Here is a 21,807-nt window from a genome sequence, read left to right on the forward strand (position 1 = left end):
TACCTCCACTTTGCCGGAACCATCGTCCACCATATTATGCTGGGCTGCCATTGTTGGAGAACTGTGTAATTTTGAGGCGTCAAATGGAATTTGTTTTATTTGAGCCACTTTCTCTGTGACATATACTTTCCCAAAGCCATCACTCTGATCTTTATCTCTCCAGTCCTTAAAGAACTGTTTGAAGATTGGTGTTTCACCTCCTTCTGGAAGAACTTGAATCTGAAATTTTAAAAAAAAATAATAATTATCAACAGAAAAGTAAGAGACCAAGGAAAAACATTAATCTAGTAGTGGAGAAAAAAACTGAGGAAATGCAAAGATGATCCTTCTTTTTGTGATGACAGATGTAAACTTGGAAGCTGGGATCCTTAACTGAATGCAAAAGGGAAGGTTATCAAACACGAAGCTAAAACAATGCAACCTGGCTTTTATTTTTTCTTACAGCTAAAGTAATTGCCACTGAATCTGGATGTTTGAGAGAAGAATAAAGTTATTTTGTATGTTATCATTACAGTCAAATAAGTTTGACTGTTTTCCTACACTAGGTTCATAAGATGTCTGTGACCTGAAAGAAATGATCTCATTGTGTTACATGTGCCAGGACATAAAAATGAAGAGCAAAGATGAGGCTGAGCAATTCAGAAAAGAAGAGCAACTATCCAGTGTCTATGTTGATCTCCACAAAGGCAAATATTCTCTGGGCATTAGTCCATGTCTATACAAATTGCTCTAAGGAATAACTGATAAATGCTCTCAGCTAATTCAATTGTGGTCGATCATCTTGACTTAAAGGCTATGGAGGAAGTGGATGTGTTCTTCTTCTCATCACAAAGTCCCGTGGAAGGTCTGATCTCCAATTTCTGCAAAATTCCATCCTCCACACAGATGTAGTTCTAGGGACGCATGATACAGCATGGCACACACGTGAGAATGACTTGCGTGCATATGTTATTTTGAACCAAATTCTTTCATGAGTTTTGTGGCGATGTCATGAGCTCCCATGTTTAAAAACATTTTTTCTAGCCAGTTCATTTCTATACATACCTTAGTATTAGTAGAATAATGCATTTTTTCTAGGAATTCTTCAGCTGTCTTCATGGCAGCCTTTCTCTCCTGGCGATTAGCATCTCTACCTATCATGCAAGATATATGAAAGAGACAGAATTTCAGAGAAGCAAGGTATTATATGATAAAGAAATATTTGTGCACCAAAAAATAAACAGAATTATAATTGAATTTAACTACAACCCTGAAAGAATAGCAAAATTCTCCTAGTATACTAAATATATTTAACAATATTGTAATGAACACTCGGTATAAAATAGATTCTTTTTATAGTGCCCAAAGGCTTTCTTTCTCCCCATCATCCCTGGTAAATAATGCTGGTAGGAAGAAAATATAGGTTTGATGTCTGCATTTTACAGATCACGCAGAAACGTAAGATTTTTTTAAGTTAGAAAAGATGTTTTATTGACCTTTCCGAAGAAAAATGTATAAATCTGAAGTACCTCCACAATACCAATGGCATTTTTTACCTTTCCATACAAAAATCTGTTTTGCAGCACCGTGGTCCAAAATGAAGCATTCTTCAGAAAGCAGCATCGCCATGGAGAAGGGGTTTTCTTCTGCCACCATGCTCAATTTCATGGAGCCACTGGCATCTGAAACCTAACATGAAAACCATGAGCTTGCTTGGGGATGATCAATATGTTCTAAACTCTTTGATCATGGTGATGGCTGCACAACTCTGTACATGTAATAAAAACCACTGAATTGTACACTTTAAAGGGATAAACTTTACAATCTGTAAATTATATCTCAACAAAGCTATTTCAAAGAAAACAAACAAACAAAAAACCCCATGAACCCAGTTATACCCTTAGAAAGGCTTTTTTAAAGTCCTTTGGGGTTAAAAGTATTACTAATAAAAAGTTAAGTTTCAACACAGAAAATAACAATGATAATAATAATGGATAAGGTTTGTGGTGATTTCATATAGACTAGGCACCACACAATGAACTTTAACAAGATTATTTCTTAATTTTATGAATACAACAATCTTTTAAATAGGTAATAACCTTACACTCACTGCACACAAACAGAAAGCTGAAGCTTAAACATTCGTTCTTTCAACATTTACTGAGTACTATCATATGCCAGACACTGTGCTAAGGAAGGCGTTGATACATTACAGTTTATGCTTACAGATTTTTTTCAATATGGGGCCTGTAATTTACCTCAACTTATTTAAATACTTTGTGTAAATTATCAAAGTAAATATCATCTGTCACAAATAAAATTGTGTCACAAGTAAACTTACCTAGACTCTTGAAGTTTGTAAACGACTACAGAATATATATTTTTTTAAGTTTCAGGGGATCTTACAAAATTTGCTAAGTTAGAATTCATTGTTTTTCAAAGGCCTAGTAGGCTGCAAGGTAATCCACCTGGGCACTTGCTAAATATGCAGATTTGAGGGCCCTACCTAGATCAGTGGTGGGGTTTTGCAGCACTGTGGTAGGGCTTGAATTCTGTATTTTTAGAAATCACCCTAGTTGACTCTGCTTCCCAGGTCTGTTCAGCAATCCCAAATTAAAGTATTTTCAAAAGAACTTTAGAGTTAGATGTATGCAATACATTAAAGATCCACTAGAGGGAGCATTGTTTCAGCATTAACACGTTCACATTTTAAAATATTTCCCTTGTCCCATAATGCTGTCCAAGAAGCAGAACAGCTTTATTTGATGATGTGACATAAAAGATATTTGTTAAACTGTTGCAATTGGGTTTTAGAAACAGTAATAAAAAATAAGCAGCAACAAAGTCTTTAGAATAACAATTTCTGTGTGGCTCATATTAAAATTATCAGTATTTAGGAGTGGTAACCACATTTTCCTTTGTCATGTAGGAGGAAAAGAATCTACTTTCCCTCCCATGCTACAAAAAGGAAGTTATTTTATACAAGTTAGTAACTTGATCTTCATTTAAAATCACAGCGTGTCTGAGCCAGAAGGTCCCTTTAAAGAGCAGCAAATATAATCCCTTCTTGTAAGAGATGAGAAAACTATTCAGTTCTGCAGGGAGATTAAGGTCTGCTCCAAATCACATGCTTAGAAAGTTACAAGGGGAGGGAACGCTTGAAGGATCCCATCTGAACCGTCTCCTCAACTGGTACATCTTGTGGATTTTGTTACCCTCAACAGCAATAAAATCATAAAATTGTGGATTTGGAAGGAACCTGAGTAATCTTCTAATTTAATCTATCTCTCTCTTTTTTTTTTTTTCAGATAAGAAAACTAAGACCCTGAATGGCCATGTCTTGCCCAAGGTCACCCAGGCAGTCCTTCCCACAGAGCTGACATGGAACTAAGTCTGCCAACGCCCAGGACAGTTTTTACCCTGTTTCCTTCCAGCGGTTTGATTTGATAGCCTTGTGCTCATAACAAAGAAAGTCTTCATGATGGCTAAACAGGATATTTTAAATAAGGGGATGATTTTATAGCTTATAAAGATTTTATAAGAAAAAGCTTACGAAGTTTTTTTACTTCATGAAGGAAACATTTTATTGAATGTAATGTATCAAAACAGATTGCTGCAAACTAATACAGCAACAATATATAATTTTATTTAAATCACAGCAAGTTATTATTTGTTGTTTTTAATAAAAATTTTAAAAGTAATAGAAAGAGGAATTTAAATAACTATGCTAGAGCAAAGAACAGATTCTGCCCACACATTTCTCTTTGAGGGCAATGAGGATTAATGCCATCTGTAGCAAAGAGTCCCTCCCAGTACAGGCCTCCCCAGCAGCTTTCAGTCCAGTAAAAACAACAGAACTCCCTAACAGTGAACCCACCATGTAGAGTTTAGCCATTTTCCTGTTAGTTATGTCTGCTATCATGTCGTCATCCTCTTCTCCATCCCTAAGCTCCGGCTTTTGCCCTAAAACCTGGGAAAAAAAGTACACAAATAAAAGATAAAGACCTCTCATTAATGGTGCAAAGTTAAAAAAAATAAAAAAGTAAAACAGCTTACATTTCTAAAGTCATAGATTATAAAATATTGGCAATCAAAATGACCAGTCTCAGACATGTCTCACCAGTCATATTAAATTGTCCTTTTACCATGGGTCATATCAATCAATGGCATTTAGTAAACAGTGAGTTTGCTGGTGATGTGAAGGAGAAAGTGAAATCCCAAACTTGAAAGTGTAGGTCTCCGTATGATTGAAAACTAGGAGGAATTAATTAAAATTTGAGTTCTACGTTCAGTTCTACAACAGAATTTCTTCCATGACCTCTGCCTCTAGCAGCAATCTATAGGCTTTATTAATTTATTATCACAAAGACTTGGTCAAAATTACTATCCGAGGGTAGGGTACTATGATCATTATTGATTTAGACGAAAGTGTAAATTAACCACACCATGCTTTGTTTCCTGCTGTATTTTTGGCATAGAATAAATGAATGTTGAATGAATGAATGCATTTATTTATTCTTTGCATATCTGATGCAATCCAAAAGTTCAAGTAAAGCATTTGGTAGAAAATACATTTGAATCTGCTTTGAATTTCTGTACACCAAAATCACAAAAAAAGTCTACAAAGCACCTTAATTAATTTAATTGACAAATATCATAGGATGTTAAGGATGGGAATCAAATATAAATTTATTGAAAACAATGTGATTTTTATAACAATACATAGATATAAATTCAAGTTTAGAAAATACAAAGAAGCTATTCACTTAGATTCAATAAATATTTAATACACAATGAGATTCCTTGCATAATGTGCGTTATAGTCAGTATTCCTCACAATATGTTATGTGAAAATATATACTGCTGAATACCAGACAACAATAAAAATGTATATAAATTCTAATCCTTGCATGAGCATGCCACAGCCTCGAGTTTAGAAATACATTAAAGACTTATTTCCTCTCAGAATATGCCCATCTTTTTGTTTATACAGTGATCAATAAAACCCTTTAATTACTGACCACACTAAATGATTATAATATAGTGTTTCTGTTTTTTACTAAAAGTAGGATCAAGACAAAAATTAAAATACAATCAAAAGTGCTTATTTTTAAAAAACAGTTTTACATTGGTAGAAATATGTGTAACTTATAAGAGCAGTGAAAGGTCTCATATACCCTTTAGAAATTCTACTTCAACCAAGACAGTAGTTTGGAATCAACAGTTTGGGTTAAGGACATATTTAATATTGGGAAGTCTCCCAGTGGACTAAGTCTGAGATTTGGGACATACTCGAACTTTTAATTTTCAGACAACAATTCCCATATTAGCTAAGGATCTTAGCCTCTCAAAGGACTGTAGCATAGTTGGGAATTGAACCCAGGGAATTTACCAGAAACAGGCTTAACTCCAGAGGTACAGGGAGGCTGTATATTGTCAGATATCATTTTAAAATTCAGTTCATCAACTAAGCATTTACCAAACACCTCACTGGGACATACAAAGGAGTTTCCAACCACCCTGCACAACCCTTACAAACTTTACATCCTTCCTAGAAAGAGGAAAATAGTTTAATACGTTCACCCTATCAACTATGCCACACATTTTGATCTTTGAAATAAACTGTAAATACAGCCTTTCTTTTTCTCTACAGGTAGGATAATGTCTAAATTTAAAAAACCCATTTTAGGTTTCTCAAGTGATGAGCATTTAGCTCATGTAACCCTTTGTGTATGAAATAACATATACTTTGACAATCTAAAGAAGGCGGCGAAGAGAGAATCCTTATCTCAGGATGTTCCATGAAAGTTTCATCTGTTGTTCTAGCCAAGTCCTGCCACTCCAGCTTGGAGCCCCCCTTTCCTTCAATTATTTTCTATAAATCTCTACTTAAAAGTACCAGCATCCTCTAACATGCTCCAAACTTACCTTATCTCTCCACAAAACTGACCATTCTCAATGCTCTGTTTGTGTCAGTGAATCTCTATTCCTCTATTCACCTGGACTTAAAATCATGTTAGTTTTGAATACCTCCTGTCCTCTACTTTGAGTCTCCTAGCCTCTTAGTCATTAAATTCTCCTTCTTTATGATGATGTTTAGAGTCACTGTTTCCTATCTACATTCATCCCCACCCTAATGTAGTTCTTCATCACCCAAGTCACGGCATATGCCTACTCCTGTCAATTCCCTCCTGCATTCAGTCCCCCCTCATCTTTTCATCAAGAAAGTTATCCTGGACAATGGCTGGAAGGCCCATCTTATTTCACTTTACTCCAATGCTTCAAGAATATGACTCCAGATAAAGATTTATATCTTTTATCTGCAGCAGTGATTCTTAAGGTTCAAGGTGCTCAAGCAACATCTGAGTAACGTGATAAAATACAGATTCCCAACTGCCAGCTATTAAGTCAGTGGATCTGGGGTGAAGCCCAGGATTCTGCACTCCAGATGATTCTGAACTGGATGCTTACTGACAGAGCCCCAACTCTTCTCTCTGGATTCCAAGGCTCCTCAAGAGGCTGGATGTGACCTACTTGGCATTATTTCCCAGCATCTACCAAGTAGCCTTCTCTAATCAAGCTCATGTTTCCCATGTCCACTGGGAGCCATGCACTTTCCTTCCCCAGGGCTGTACCAGTGCTCTATGTAACTGCTACCTAGGTAGACTGGCTATGGCAGAAGCAAAACTGAACAATTATTCTTTGGTTGATTCAGTTAATTATAATTAGCACAGTAATAGTTACCACTCACTGGATGTCTACCATGAGTCACACACTGGATCAGGAGCTTTAGACACATGTAATTTAAATCTTATAAGAGCTCCCATTAACCAGATACTGTTATTATCATTTTACAGAAAAGGTCACTGATGCTCAAAGACGCAAAGCAATTGTTTTCCCAAAGCTGCTAAGTGTTGAGACTGAGATTCTGGTATAGGTTCCTTTAATGCCATTTCTGTAACTTTTAGAATAATTGGTTGCATACTTTCCTAAATCAAGAGAAACTAGGCAAGTCTTTGAAATGGACAAAAAGATTCTTTCCATGGATGGTGTCTAAAGGACCCTTCTGGTGATCTGATGTTACAGAGGGCTGCACCTTTCCTTCTCTTTGAGTTATATTTTAATCCAGTAGAAGACTGATAGCAGCAAATGATTTTGTCCACAGAGATGCACAGGCATTTTGTCTGGTGGAGATGAAACTAATTTCTGCCATGTGAAAGAGGCCAGTTTTGCAGTTACTAGCAAATTCATTTCAACACTGATTGCCCATACCTTTGTCTGTTCTTTGGATCATCTTTGAACTCACTATAATATCTTAGTTGTTTTCTTAGTGAATGACTTACTTATATGACATCTTTGACATGGTTATTTTATATTTGTCTGAGATTCATGATTTTACTTCTTTGAAAACTATCCTTTAACACATAGTACCCCACTTGTCTAAACCACAGATATTGGAATCTATTTATATATTTATTGCCTTTTACTACGGTGCATGTATTCAGCTAACACTTTTCAAGTCCATTATGTGCCACACTAAGTACTTTAAAAATTTAATATAACCAATGCTTATATGTTACTATGTACCAGACACCATTCTAAGCACTTTACATTTATTAAGTCATTTCGTCTTCATAACAAGCCTATGAGGTGGCACCGTTATTATCCTATTTTATGCCTGAAGAAACAGACTAAGTAACTTGACCAAGGTCACGCAGCCAGTAAGTGACAAAGTCGGGATTTGAACTCTGGCTCCAGAGTGTGTGTTCTCAACTAACAGGCTGTACTGCCTCTTCTAGGTACTTCAAAAGATCTTCACTTAACTGTTTAGGCCTTGTCTCTGGAGATAAAGCAGAAGTTTCTTCATAGAAGAGACTGTACAGGGGCCACATTTATCTCTCCCATTCGGATCAGAACAATGCCAGCAAATACCACAGGTGGCACGCATCCTATACACTATGGTTACGGTGCTCTACCTTCCTCTCCACGTAGCTTTCATCTTTCTCCAAATCCTCTCTGTCTACTCCCCTTTCCTCTTGGTTCTGCCTATGCTGTGGGCATTAAAGGTCAAAAGAGAGAAGTTCTCTCATCATATCAGAGTGCTGTGGGAGCAGGCAGCCCTTAAAGAGAAGATACAACAGGGTGAAACAAACATGAAAGAGCTACCAAAGAATGTAAAATAATAGAGCAACAATACTTCTTTACCCATAAAACTGTCAACGGTCAGGAGAAAACTGACTGTATCTAGTGTTGGGAAAGATTCAGTATTCTACCAGGCACCCTGCTGAGAAGGAAAATTCTTAAAAGTGATGACCAGTAGGTAACAGAAACCTTAAAAGCATACCTATCATTTAACCCAATTATTCTATTCTAGTAGTTTATTCTAAAGAAATAATTTAAATGTATGCAAAAAATTAATTTAATGAATATTCACCACAGCATTATATAATATTAAAAAATGCAAACCACCTAAATGTCCAACATGGAAGGAACTGATTAAATAAATTAGGCTACATCCGAACAATGGAGAACTATACAGTCATTATAATATCAAAAATTAGTTGATTATCAGGAAAATCTTCATAACATTTCAAATAAAAATCTAGATTTCAAAGCATTATCTACGGTATGAACTCTTTCTTGTAAAAGCACAGAGCTGCATATGTGGAAACAAAGATTGGAAAAAATTTGGTCACTCTTTTTTCAAAGGTGGGACTTGGGGTGATATTTTTCTCTACTACAACTATACTTTGTAAAATTTCAACAAGAAACATGTATTTTTCTTCAATAAATAAAACTGTAAAAACTTATATTAGGAAAAACGCTGACGTCTTGAATTTGTTTTGCTCCCAGTAGAATAAACTGCAGTATTTTATTACTTCAAATAGAGATAATATCACTTCATTTTAACTTACAGTCTACCTTAGGCTTCTGCCTCAGCCTTATCCACTCAGTTCATCAAAGATAGTAAATATTACTGGATTCCTGACTGCTCTAAGACATTTTGATCAGAGAAGCATTTGTTAATGTAAAGACCTAGAAGGAGCCAGCAGGGGCCCAGGGTTCTTAAGTTTTTAGCTAGGAAATTAAGTGGCTCCAAAGATGGCACAGTCTATTTTGTTACAGATGGGATGTGAATACAAAAATGGGAGCATCTATATCTTTTCCTCTCTGTTTTGTCAGTAACGTAACGGAAACACTTAACAACGTTAAGTCACTATTCCAAGTACGTTAAAGAGGTTGGAAATCTGCGGAAATACAATTTTGTTCTCTGCCTAAATAGACCTTCTTTCCCGCTGTATACTCTTTGCCTTCAACAGGAGATCAATTCAGAATAACTCAGAAGATATTTATATTAAATCATTAAAGCAAATACACAATCCAACTTTAGATTCACAATCCTCTAGCTTCAAAATTTCTGGGTTTTCATGACCTGTGCCAAGACCATCCTCAGCGTCTTGTATGTTTCTTCTATATGACCCACTGTGGCTTTGTTTTAAAACATAAGTTGGCCTATGTGTAAATTTGTTTTCTCAGAAAGAAGGACGAAGCAGTTAAAAACTTTGCCGTATTTTCATAATCCTTACTGAATTTTCACATTTGCAATTGTTTTTATTTTGAATCTTTTAGCCAGCCCCACATATTTTGGATACGAAATTCCAACATTTGCAACCTTGCTCACACAAGATGCATTTTCCCTCCTTCTGATGTCTGACAGAAAAGTCGAGATGCTTGGACACTCTACAGTAAGTAATTAAAGTGAACGATAAGAAAAGAGGGGATAATACGTGGCCTGGAGGAAGAAAAGTACATAACTCAAAACTCCAGGTCACCTGGGATCAAAATGATCTACCCTGGTGTCAAGTCCTACCGACATTTAACATAGAGGGTCTTATGTACTTCCCAAACCAAGTTCATCTTGACAGATGAGGAAAATGAGGCTGCAAGAGTTTGCCTTAGGCCCAAATCTTATAAACACAAAGCGAGGATGTAAACCCCAGGGCTTCCAACTCCTACTGCAGTGCTTTATATAGATAATGAGACATGGCACTGTTCTTACCTTAATTATTTTACTGTAAATGGCTCTGCTTCTTTTATCACTAAAAACAGAGTAAGCTTCCAGGTTCTAAGACATAAAATTTTAATCACTCAGTAGTTTTTGTGTCTTATTTCCTTTCCCTAACTGGTAAAAAAATCAGTACATTTCAAGCATATGGAAAGAAATTGTTAAAGTGAAGTACAGCTTCATAGTTATGGTGTGTTTACTTCAACGCATTTTATGCCTTTGGTAAGACTACTATTTGATAATAGGGAAGAAACACATATAAAATGATAGGCAATTCTGAGACGAGCCACGAACTCCTTTAGCCAGCTCCACTTAATCTGGGTATGGTTCCAACATTTGCTCTCCTGCTTTCTCTCAGTGATGTACTTCCCCGCCTTTAAGATACCTTTACCTCTTTATTGATATGTCAAATAAAGGGTAATTTAATACATCAAATAGTGGATAAAGTACTTTAGACTGAGAGAAAGCGTGTGAAATACATATTGGGATAAAAGGACAAAGTCAACCGAGTGTCTGCAAAAGAGGGTTCGCTTCATTATCTAGCTCAGGGCTGGCCAGTAGAGTTTTCTGTGACTGTAATATTCCATATCCGTGTATCCAATACAGTAGTAACTAGCTACCTGTAGCTACTGAGCACCTGAGATGTGGCTTATGCGACCAAGTAACTAACTTTTAAATTTTATTTAATTTTAGGAAATTTAAATCAAAACCTAAACAGCCACATGTCTCACAGATGCTGTATTTGACAGTGTAGCTCAGGAGGACGCAGAGAATGCTGTGGCCTTGGGAAACTCATCATGATGCAGGTCTGAACCTCAACATTACTGTAACATCAACGTATTAGAGATTAGATTTAGAGGGTCAAACTCATGAGAAAGTTTACTCATAAATTATTATAATATGGAAAGCTAATCCACAGGTTACTATTACAGAAAGCTAACTTACAAGTTTCTTTAACATGGAAACCCAACTCACAAGTTATTAAAATATGTAAGCCAGAACGTCAACTTTTTAAACTACAGCAGCTGTTTTTCACTGGCTGCATATTAGAACCACCTAGGAGTTATGATATAGAACACTCAAGTTTGAATCCCATCCGCAGAGATTCTGAATGAAGCCCTGGCACTGTGTATTTGAAGAGCTCCTAGGGCCTGGTTTGGTGATATGATTTAAACCTTTAGTGGCTTCAGCTCTGTGAGCCTGGCTCACTCATCTTAACCAGCAGGACAGCTCCGCCAAATCTTTCTGATTTTCACGTACCTTCACATAAACAATTTCTCTCCTGGAAAAATTAGCAGGCCTGGTAGTCTGGAGGCTGCCCTGGGTCAACTCTTAGGTAAAGATTTTAGGCCCTCTGCTCTTTCTGGGGATTATTAAACCCTTCTATTGTAAGATCTCAAAGCCATTTGGACATTTGTACCCGATCAGTGCTCGAATGGACACTTTCATCATTGGCCTTTGGGGTTCCTAATCTCTATGCTTCACAATGGGCAGCCCCACATTTGTCTTTTTGACAATCCCTTCATTTGCTAAGATCAGACAACCTGAGCTGGATGGACCCAGAACTAAGTGACTCTGTGACCTTATTCTCATATTTAAAATAGTATGATAAGTAATACCACTCACAATGATTATGATGATTAAGTGAGGTAAATAAACTGATTCACATATAACATTTAATGAGATTAGGTGGAGTTTTATGGCAAGAGAGTTGTGAGTTTCCTCTTTATCTACATAATTAAGAAAATTTCTAAGCACCAACATTTAATGGAGCAAACTCAAAATGGCTTTCATATACTCTGAGGTTCTTGAAAAATATTTGCATAGCTTTTACACTCACATTAAAGGAATGTATTTTCTTTCAAAGAAAATGTCTACCCCAATTACCCTGCACCTAATGCCTTCATAGTATGGATGAAAGGTTGAATGCTGACACTAAGAGATATGAAGGGTCAAGCCAGCCCACTGAGCGCAAAAATTGTGCTGCAAAAGCTATTACTTATGATATGTAATAAAATAGGTATGATTGTCAAAAGTGTGTAGAAAAGTTTTGGAAGTTATAAAATAACTTCACAGCAGATGAGATTCCCATCTCTCTGCATATTTAAGATTTGCATGCTCTGGAATGAAGATCCGCCATGATCTGTGAACCACAGGTCTCCCATTCCCATTCCTATATGGGCAAGTTACACAGTCTCTCTATGACTTACTTTCTTCATAAAGTGAGGATGTAGAGATGCTACTGGTGCCCTGCCCATCTCACCTTGCTCTACCTCAGAGGTCATCGCCAGATAATTTCTTAAAGGCCAAAGCCTTCTGCTCTCTGTCTGATGGCATTATCTGGCCACCAGGCTGTACTGTATCTACATACAAGGCAGGCTAGAGGTTCTGGGGAGTTAAAACCCAAGGAGTGACCCTCAACAAATGAGGGATGGGAGTTACCAGCTAAATCCTGCAGCCACCTCAGCCTTCAGTGGGCCAGTTCTGAAGTGTTCTCCATACAGTTTCTCAGAGGGCCCCTCAGGGACTAAGCCCCAGTTGTCTGCAGCAGTAAATAACTTATTAACAAACTATTGCCTCATTTTACTTCTACTCTGCGCTTCCAGGATCATCTTCCAAATAACAATCTGCTCCCAAGTCCTTGTCTCCAAGTTGGCTTTTGGAGGAACACAGACCAAGACAGGGGATAATAACTGTATCCACTTCACAGGGCTGTTGTAAGAATTAAATTAGCTCATCCATGTACAGCCCACAGAAGAATGCCAGTCATATAGTAAACACTGAATGTTTGTCCTGGTGGTGCTTTTGGTGGACCTCCTCTGCAGCAAATAAAATCCATGACAAATTTTCTTCTTAGATTATGGAATTTCTGTGTCAATGATGAGAAGCACTTGCATCATATAAAGAAAAATGCAGCTAGAAAGAGTAAAAAGTGAACAGAAAATTCAGCTGACCAGTAAGCCATTTGCCCTTACCCTTGTAAGGCATGACAAGATGAAATTATGACGTCACCTAGCAATGGAGCACCACGACAGTGAATAGCAGAGCAAATGATATTCAATTGTGGGGCATTTGCTACTTGCTTTGGAACAGTTTTTAGTCAACATATTTGTCTTGTCCACATGTCCTCTATCAGATTTCATCAAAATTTATTTTTAGTTTTGGTTGGCTTTTTTAGTTACCAGCCTTCACTGAAATAGAGCATTGATATTTAATTTCACAGTTACACATGGTATAGGACTTCATTTCCCAGTATATTTGTATGGCTTTTTTGTGTACAGATACTAACAGATTTTCTGTTTAATAGTACGTTAGTACCTGTTTTCTGATTAGTAAAATGTTATGAAATATCCAGAACTGAGGATTTCCTATTGAGAGTTTCCACTGAGAGGATACTGTATTGACAAGAACAAACCATGCTTTCCTGACAAATCCTTCTTACATATAAATATATATATATGTATATATATACATATATATATATAAATATATACACACACACACACACACACACACACACACATCCAAAACAAAGTAATTGTAAAATGGTGATGCACTGGATACCCTTGCAAACATAACAGCAATTCTAATAGCAATAACAACAGTTTTGCATTTGCAGAAGTACTGTCAATATAACCCAATTCCATCATAGTGCGATCCTTGGCTCTGGATAAACATGACTTAAAATCACAACCTAAATGGCCTCCATCTTAGGGAGTTCTTTCCAATACGTGAACACTTTTCCTCATGATATTAAACAATAATTACAAAATAAATACTAAGGAGTTGTGAATCACTGACTCTTGAAAAGTCAACCTTCTAATATCTGGGCTTGGCTAACTCTTAGCACAAGATGTTAGGAGGAAACATATAAAATTAATATTACAGTTAACTATTATTATATATTTTAACTATTTATTTTACAAAATGAATGTCAAGGAGTTGTGAATCACTGAATCTTAGAGATCTTACCCTTTGATATTTGAGTTTGGCTAATTCTTAGCATAGGAATAAGAAGAAATTGACCTAAAATTGCTGAAAGAAAATATAGTCCTACTGTAAGTCTTTTTTTACTCTCTCTCTCTCTATATATATATAATCACTAATATTATAACAAACATGAGGAGAAATATAAATAATAGCGAGACTAGAAACCTGCCATTCTAGTTTAATATTTGTGTTAGTTTATCATTTCAAATATAGAAAAGATCCACCCTTCCATACAACCCATCTGTCTTGGAATTGCATTATCCTGTTGATGGGTTCTATCGGGGAAATGACCTCATTCAGAAATGTTTGCCAAGTAGTATTAGTTTGGACTGATTATATAAAAGTGACATCTTATCAGCGAGGTCACAAGTCTTCAATGTGGAACTTGGGTGTGACAAAGTGGAAGATTATTTGAAAAATTATTATCTTATTGTTGTATATAGTTAAGTATACTTTTACTCTATTTCTTATCTTTGTTCAGAATATTTCAACTTCCCCCACTGGATGAATTGGTGAGGAACAAAATGGATATCTGAATTAAATACTAGACATCCAAATAAAAGATTCATTCAAATAAATGACAATAAATGAATGGTGCCTTGAACAGTGCCTGGCACATAAAGTAAGCTATCAATAAATGGTAGATACAAATAGCTACAGCAACTATTGTGCTCCTGGAAGCATCATAACTTTGCAGCATGCACTACTCGTCACTATAATCTTTGGATTTGAGGTGTGTACTAAGTATCATTGCTGTAAAGCAAAACAGGGGCAATGATTTAATTACAATGCAACAGATATAAGAAAAGGAAAGATTTCTATTTTCTGGTACCTCTGATACTTCCTCTCTATACGTAATATAAGGACTAATCTAGAGAGAGTGGCAAATATTTTGGACCCCTTTACCTTAAAATTCTTTGAATGGTAAACCCATAAATGGACCTTCTCTCTCCACTTGGCTCTCATAATAATGTTATTTCAGACAACAAATTCTGGTGAACGTCTCTGCTGTGCCAGACACCATGTGATATAAATAGGAAATTCCAAAATATGTCAGACATTGTTCAATTTCCCAAAAACTTACAGAAGGAGGTTGGAAAATAAAGGAGGGATAAACAAGGAAGCTAAAACTAATTGGATAGCACACAAAGAGCAGTGTACCTCTCTCACAAAACGTTTTTTGTTGTCTCTTAGTGTTAAAAGTGTTTACTGTGCCTATTGACCAAATTAGTATCTCAGGCAACTCAAATTTCCATCCTCACAAAGTACAGAGTTGTGACTAACAATGAAGTAAGAGGGCAACAGAAAATAATTTAATGAGTGGTGTGTGTGCGTTACAAACCCACAAAATAACTATCATTTACATTTAAGGAGCTCCAAACACCCAGGTTTATTCCCTGATGCTAAAAAGCTGTGATTTTGATTCTTATTTATACTATTTTCCTATAAATCTTTAGACCCTTTAAAAATACTGTATACTCACTGTTCCAAAATGCTCATGAAGGGGGTTTTCAAAACAGCTCCCTTGGCTTCCCTGGTGGCGCAGTGGTTGAGAGTCCGCCTGCCGATGCACAGGACACGGGTTCATGCCCAGGTCCGGGAAGATCCCATGTGCCACGGAGCGGCTGGGCCCGTGAGCCACGGCCGCTGAGCCTGCGCATCCGGAGCCTGTGCTCCGCAACGGGAGAGGCCACAACAGTGAGAGGCCCACGTACCGCAAAACAACAACAACAACAGGGCTTCCCTGGTGGCGCAGTGGTTGAGAGTCCGCCTGCCGATGCAGGGGACACGGGTTCGTGCCCCGGTCCGGGAGGATCCCACATGCCGCGGAGCGGCTGGGCCCGTGAGCCACGGCCTCTGAGCCTGCACGTCCGGAGCCTGTGCTCCGCAACGGGAGAGGCCACAACAGTGAGAGGCCCGCATAACGCAAAAAAACCCCCCAAAAAAACAAAAAACAAAACAACAACAAAAACAGTTCCCCGACTTCTATTATTGGCACTCCTTTGGTTCATTTGATACTATTTTACAAAGATAAATGGGGATTGATTTATCTAATCAAAAATCATCCCCAGAAAATAAAGTTTCTCCCATTCTCTATGGTATCATTTTTAAAATGACTAAGCATGATTCAAATACACAATGTTAGTTTAGTTAAAAGATTAAAATATAACTCCATGTAAATCCAGTAAACTCAAGGTTATGCTATGAAAGCAAACGTTTCCACAGAGAAGCTTCATGGAATGTTGACAATTCTAAATTTCCAAATTCCTGCTTGCTTTTTCTTCACTTTTTGCTCTACATGCTGAAACTGTATTACTATTCCAGTGCTTAGATGATTAAATGTTCAAAATCACTCCTGCTTTAACTTTCTGTAAATTTAAATTGTACAACCTTGGGAAGTGTTAGCACCACCGCCTTTGATGTTAAGCATTGATGTTAAGGATAAGACAAATATATTGGGTGATTTCAAAAACAAAGCTCTACATCTGTGTAGTTCCTTGGAGTGCACGGAGCACATTCACTTTTTTTTTTTTTTTTTGCGGTACGCGGGCCTCTCCCTGCTGTGGCCTCTCCCGTTGCGGAGCACAGGCTCCGGACGCGCAGGCTCAGCGGCCATGGCTCACGGGCCCAGCCGCTCCGCGGCACGTGGGATCTTCCCCGACCGGGGCACGAACCTGTGTCCCCTGCATCAGCAGGCGGACTCTCAATCACTGCGCCACCAGAGAAGCCCCACATTCACTTTTTTTTTTTTTTTTCCCCCACATTCACTTTTAACCCAGTGGTGAGGAGAGGCAGCACCGAGACTGTAGGCAGCAGTCCTAGGCCAGTGGACAGCAGTGATGTGTACTAAACAGCAAGAAGGGTGGACAAAGTGGACGCTAAGTGTGCACTTAGTGTGTTTTAGTCCACACTAAGTGGACAAAAACAGAAATAGTGTCCAATTTTGCTGAACACTAAATAGGGAGGTGACCTGACCTGGGAAGGAAGATTTTACAGATGGCAGAATCCAACTGCAGCTCCTGGGGACATGCATTTTTATTCACAGAATGAAGTTTTAGACATTTGCTGTCTATTTCTTACTGTGCTAGATACTCTCACCTGGAGTGTATGCAATCTGCCTAATACGTGGGAAGGTAGATAAGCTCAAGACTCAGTTATCACCTTCCAGGAGATGAGCTGTAACCATCAATCTGTAGAAAGAAGACTAGCAGACTCTATGGATTATCCTTATCTAAACACTAACTGCTCCTACATAAATGCCGTTGGTTTTAAAACTTAATCAACCATATGGCTTTGTTCATATATTCACCAACACTATCATCTATAACACAGGGAATTTTTTAAAGCAATACTATCCTGTAGAAAACAGGAAGACAAATGTAATTGGTTTTCTAGAACCACAAAGTTCCCAGTTAATTGTATTAATTTTCTAAATATTAATGAGCAATGAGTTAGAGCTGTGAGGGTTCCACAGATATAAAGGCAATGTCTTGTCTTCAAGGAATTTAGAGTAGCTTTGTTAAGATATAAATTTCACTGGGCAAAGTACTTTGGGGAAGTATAACTAAAATTTTACTCTTTGCCTAAATAGATATCTAAAGGATAATTTAAGAAATATCTGCACAGTTCAACTCTAGATTTTATTTACAAGATTACCAGATGAGCACATCATAAATATCTGATCAACTTCTCAAAAGAATGATTGAATAAATTTTCTTATTTTCAAGTAGTCAATTATGACTTATAGTAACAAGATCAACACAATTCCTATACTGGGAGATCCTCTGGAGATTAATCTATTTTATATGCTATTGTCATATAGTCTAAAATACATAAATTTGGGAGGGATGAACTGGGAGTTTGGGATTAGCAGATGCTAACTATTATGTACAGAATGGATAAACTATAAGGTCCTACTGTACAGCACAGGGAACTATGTTCAATATCCTGTGATAAACCATAATGGAAAAGAATATGAAAAAGAATGTGTGTATATACATATATATGTGTATAACTGAATCACTTTGCTGTACAGCAGAAATGAACACAACACTGTAAATCAACTATACTTCAATAAAATAAATTTTAAAAAAATAATAAAATAAAATATATAAGTTTTATCATGAGAAGTCTTTCAACCACTGGTGGTATCATTCTGACTGTATTTTCTCTGGCATTTGAGGACCCTCACAACCTGTTACCACTCTAGGACTATGTTTTAGACCGGGTGCATGCTTATCTTCTCAATCAGACAAAAAAATACAGTCTGAACTTTACTGGGAACCAACCCAGTGATCAATAAACACTTATTGGCTCCTCCTCATTGGGGAGGATGCCCACACCCTTGCTCTCCGGCTGTGCATCTCTGCCTTGCTTCTGTCTTAAATAAGCAAACTGTTCCTCTGCGTGCTCTCCCACTTGTTGTTGTGCTATGTCTCTAATAATAAAGTACATGCTTTTACAAAAAGAAAAAAACACTTATTAACTAAGACATCACATGACATTCTAATTTTTCTTTCCAATTTTCTTCTTTTACCCAAATCTAAAATAATGATTGTGCATATGACTTTCCAGGGAGCCTCAGTGTTTTTATAGAAGCAAGAAATCTAACAGTTCAACAACAAAGCATCTGCTAACAATCTCCCTGTAGTATTTTTACTGCCAGGATTCCTTCACTAGCATTTACAATGATTATAGACTTAACAAGTTTATTAAATTACATTGAAAAAAACTCTTTCCAGGTTAGAAGAATTGGTTGTTTTGTTGTTGTTTCAAACAACTTGCTCCTTCTTTATCCTCTTTTTGATATCTACCCAATGCTATCTTTTTAAAAATGAAAGTCTATAAAACATACTGATAAGTTATTCACCTTAGCCATTTTTCCTCAAGGGACTTTTAGCCTCCCTCCTAATGTTTCGAGAATGAGTAGAATCAACAAAGAAAGTTTGAGACCTTCGGGCTAGTGAGATATTTAATTTTCCTTCACATTCATTGATTATTTATTTTAAATATGAAAAGAAAAAAGCTTTACATAATTTACATGCAGCTTTTCATGGTAAATATGTTTACAGTCAGGAGAAAACAAGCACAGAGTATACATGACTTTAATTACAGGTTTTAGTTAGTTCTGCTTATAGGATTACCTTCATATTTAGGCATACAAGCTTTTAAAAGTGCTTAAGATACAGATAAGAGGCTGACCACACATCCTGTTTCCCCAGACGGTTCTTGTTAATGCATGTTGTGTCCTGTCTGGTTAGTGCCCACTATTACTCTCCAGAGTGTTTTGTTTGAAGGATAAATTTATGATCATCCTAGAGATAAGCCATATTAAAATTGTGTGAAAATAATATTGTGATCAAAAGATAGTTGAACTACCTCTAAATAAAGATCAATTTTTCAAAAGACTCTCAGAAAAATTTTTTTTCAATATTTTCAGTGTTGATCACTTGAATGTGTTACAAAGACATGTTCCAAAAACTCAGCATTGAATATGGAGTCATGACAATCACATCATTTAACTGGTTGAAAAGTCCTTGACTTCAAGCCATTACCAACCTTCATATATACACTTTCAAAGTTTTTGGAAATAAATATTTTTTTTAAATTCTCATTAAAAATGAGTCACTTAACAGGTCAATTTTATAAGATATTTTGAAAGATTTTTAGATTTTTGGAATCCTCTAGCAAAGTCAACAGTTGCATTAGAGTCTCAGGAAAAGAAGTGGTGGTCCATTATCTTAAACGAGGTAACCTTTTTTGTCTTTGTGCTATGGACCATTTTGGACCACTTTTGAAGCCTATGAACCCCTACTGATAAATGTATTTTTTAAACGTATAAAATAAAATACTTAGTATTACAATGGAAACCAATTATATTAGAATAAAACTATCAAAAAATCAAAATATATTTAAAAAAGCAAAAGTAAAAAAGTAATAAATAAAGTAATATATAAATAATAAAGTAATAAATAAAGTAATAAAGTAAAAATAATAAATAAAGTAAATAAAGTAATAAATAAGCTTCTTCATTTACTCATTAAATAATATTATTGAAAAGCAGGTCTAATAACTGCCCTAATTACCAAGTAGTGATGAGCATAAGTGATACTTTGAGGTTATATGCAATATCTATAGTGTGATCTGAAAAGTCACAAGTTCTGCTCATGCTACTGTCGTTTATCAACTACATTCACAATTGGAGAAAATTTTCACAAAGAAATCGGTGAAAATGAAGCTGTAATTTTTTTCCCAACCAAGTTCATGAGCTCTTTGAATTCTATTGTTACAATACAACATTAAGAAAGCCTAGAGGTCAAACTTGTTTATCTTAAGTCCATAGGTAATTCATCAAACAACTACCTACCCTTGTAATCAGGCCACAAAAGAACATTTCTGAAAACAGAACTTCCCACTGAATGCTTTTTAACAAAAAAAAAAAAAAAAAAGGCTTTCACTCAAAATTCAGTTCAGACCAATTGTGAGTGACAGCTGTCCATCATAATGCAGTATAAATTGAATGTACTGAATGGAAACAAAGTCGGTGTTTTCTAGGATTTTTTAGAAACCAGAAAACAAAGAGCCCCTAAAACACAGACACAGCATTTTATATTAAACAGTATGTCCCTTATCCCTATCACTGATATTTTAAAATCAAAGTTACATTTTTACAATTTTTTTTCTTCAGGTTTGCATTTTCTCATTTTAATTTAACAGCATAATATAGTCATCGACTATTTAAGCTTTTCTTTCTCAGAACTTTGAGTGATATCCAATAAGCAAAGACATCAAAAATACATATGCACAGTTAAGGCCCTCGGCCTCAGTGGTTTCATTGCCTAGAACAGACTACAAATGACTGGTAATTAAACACAGCCATTGCCTGAGAGACAAGGTTGAATCACAGATAATTGGAATCTAAAGGGACCAGAGAAGTCACTTTGTCTAACCCTCACTTTACAAATGAGGAACCAGAGACAATGAGAGTTTAAGGGACTTTCCAAGATGACCATGGAGAAGCTAGCCTGACAGTTAATGCAGCACTCCCTCTAGCTCCCTACAAGGGCAAATTGTGTCCCTGGCTCCACTTCTATCAAAGTATAGCTATTGAGACAAGAAGTTATAATCAATTAGAAATACATCTTATTTATAGATTTTTGCTCCCAAATATGAGAATTAGATGACTTAAATGGTGATCACATCTGCAGAACAGAGGTCTTTAAAAAATATTAAAAGATCAAGAATGTGCTCTAAATAGTTTCAAGGTCTAATGTATTAGTAATGTTAGTCTGACTTCTGAAAACCCAGGTTTCAATAGTCATCCCTTATTTTATTTTTTCAGATGGTCTTTTTTTTTCTAATTATAAAAGGAATACACATCCATTATAATAAATTTTGAAAACACAAAGACAAATGAAGAAGAAAATAACAAGAAGCCATATCCCCAGAGTCAAAGCCATATATTGGTGGTGTTGGTAATATTTCAGCATATTTCTTTCCAGATATAAATATATATATGAATATATAGCTATATAATGTAAACTTACATATTAAGATAATATTGTACCTAAAATTTTATAGCCTGCCTTTTCTCTTAGCATTGTACCGTGATCATCTTCCCATTGAATTAAAATTATTTCTAAAAGATCATTAATGTGAAAGTCTGTGTTTGGTGATTATTAAAGTAATAAAGTTTAAAGACATTATAATCAATAAAATGATCTCATTATATAATTTTCGATTGCTGGATTATGTGGGCTAGCATCTGATCA

At 36.2% G+C, this 21,807-nt stretch overlaps 1 protein-coding gene across 2 annotated transcripts in view; it reads right to left on the reverse strand.

Moving 5' to 3' along the window:
* Positions 1-21,807, reverse strand: part of SCIN (scinderin) — an 81,376-nt gene that overhangs the window by 31,802 nt on the left and 27,767 nt on the right. For both annotated transcript variants that reach the window (XM_073809673.1, XM_019928035.3), the window contains 4 exons: positions 3,857-3,949; positions 1,536-1,668; positions 1,045-1,133; positions 4-219 (listed from right to left, as the gene is read on the reverse strand). In XM_073809673.1, coding sequence (XP_073665774.1) covers positions 4-219; positions 1,045-1,133; positions 1,536-1,668; positions 3,857-3,949 — 531 coding nt within the window. The remainder of the gene's footprint in view (positions 1-3; positions 220-1,044; positions 1,134-1,535; positions 1,669-3,856; positions 3,950-21,807) is intronic.

The sequence above is a fragment of the Tursiops truncatus genome, chromosome 9 (assembly GCF_011762595.2).
Source record: "Tursiops truncatus isolate mTurTru1 chromosome 9, mTurTru1.mat.Y, whole genome shotgun sequence".
Lineage (NCBI taxonomy): Eukaryota > Metazoa > Chordata > Mammalia > Artiodactyla > Delphinidae > Tursiops > Tursiops truncatus.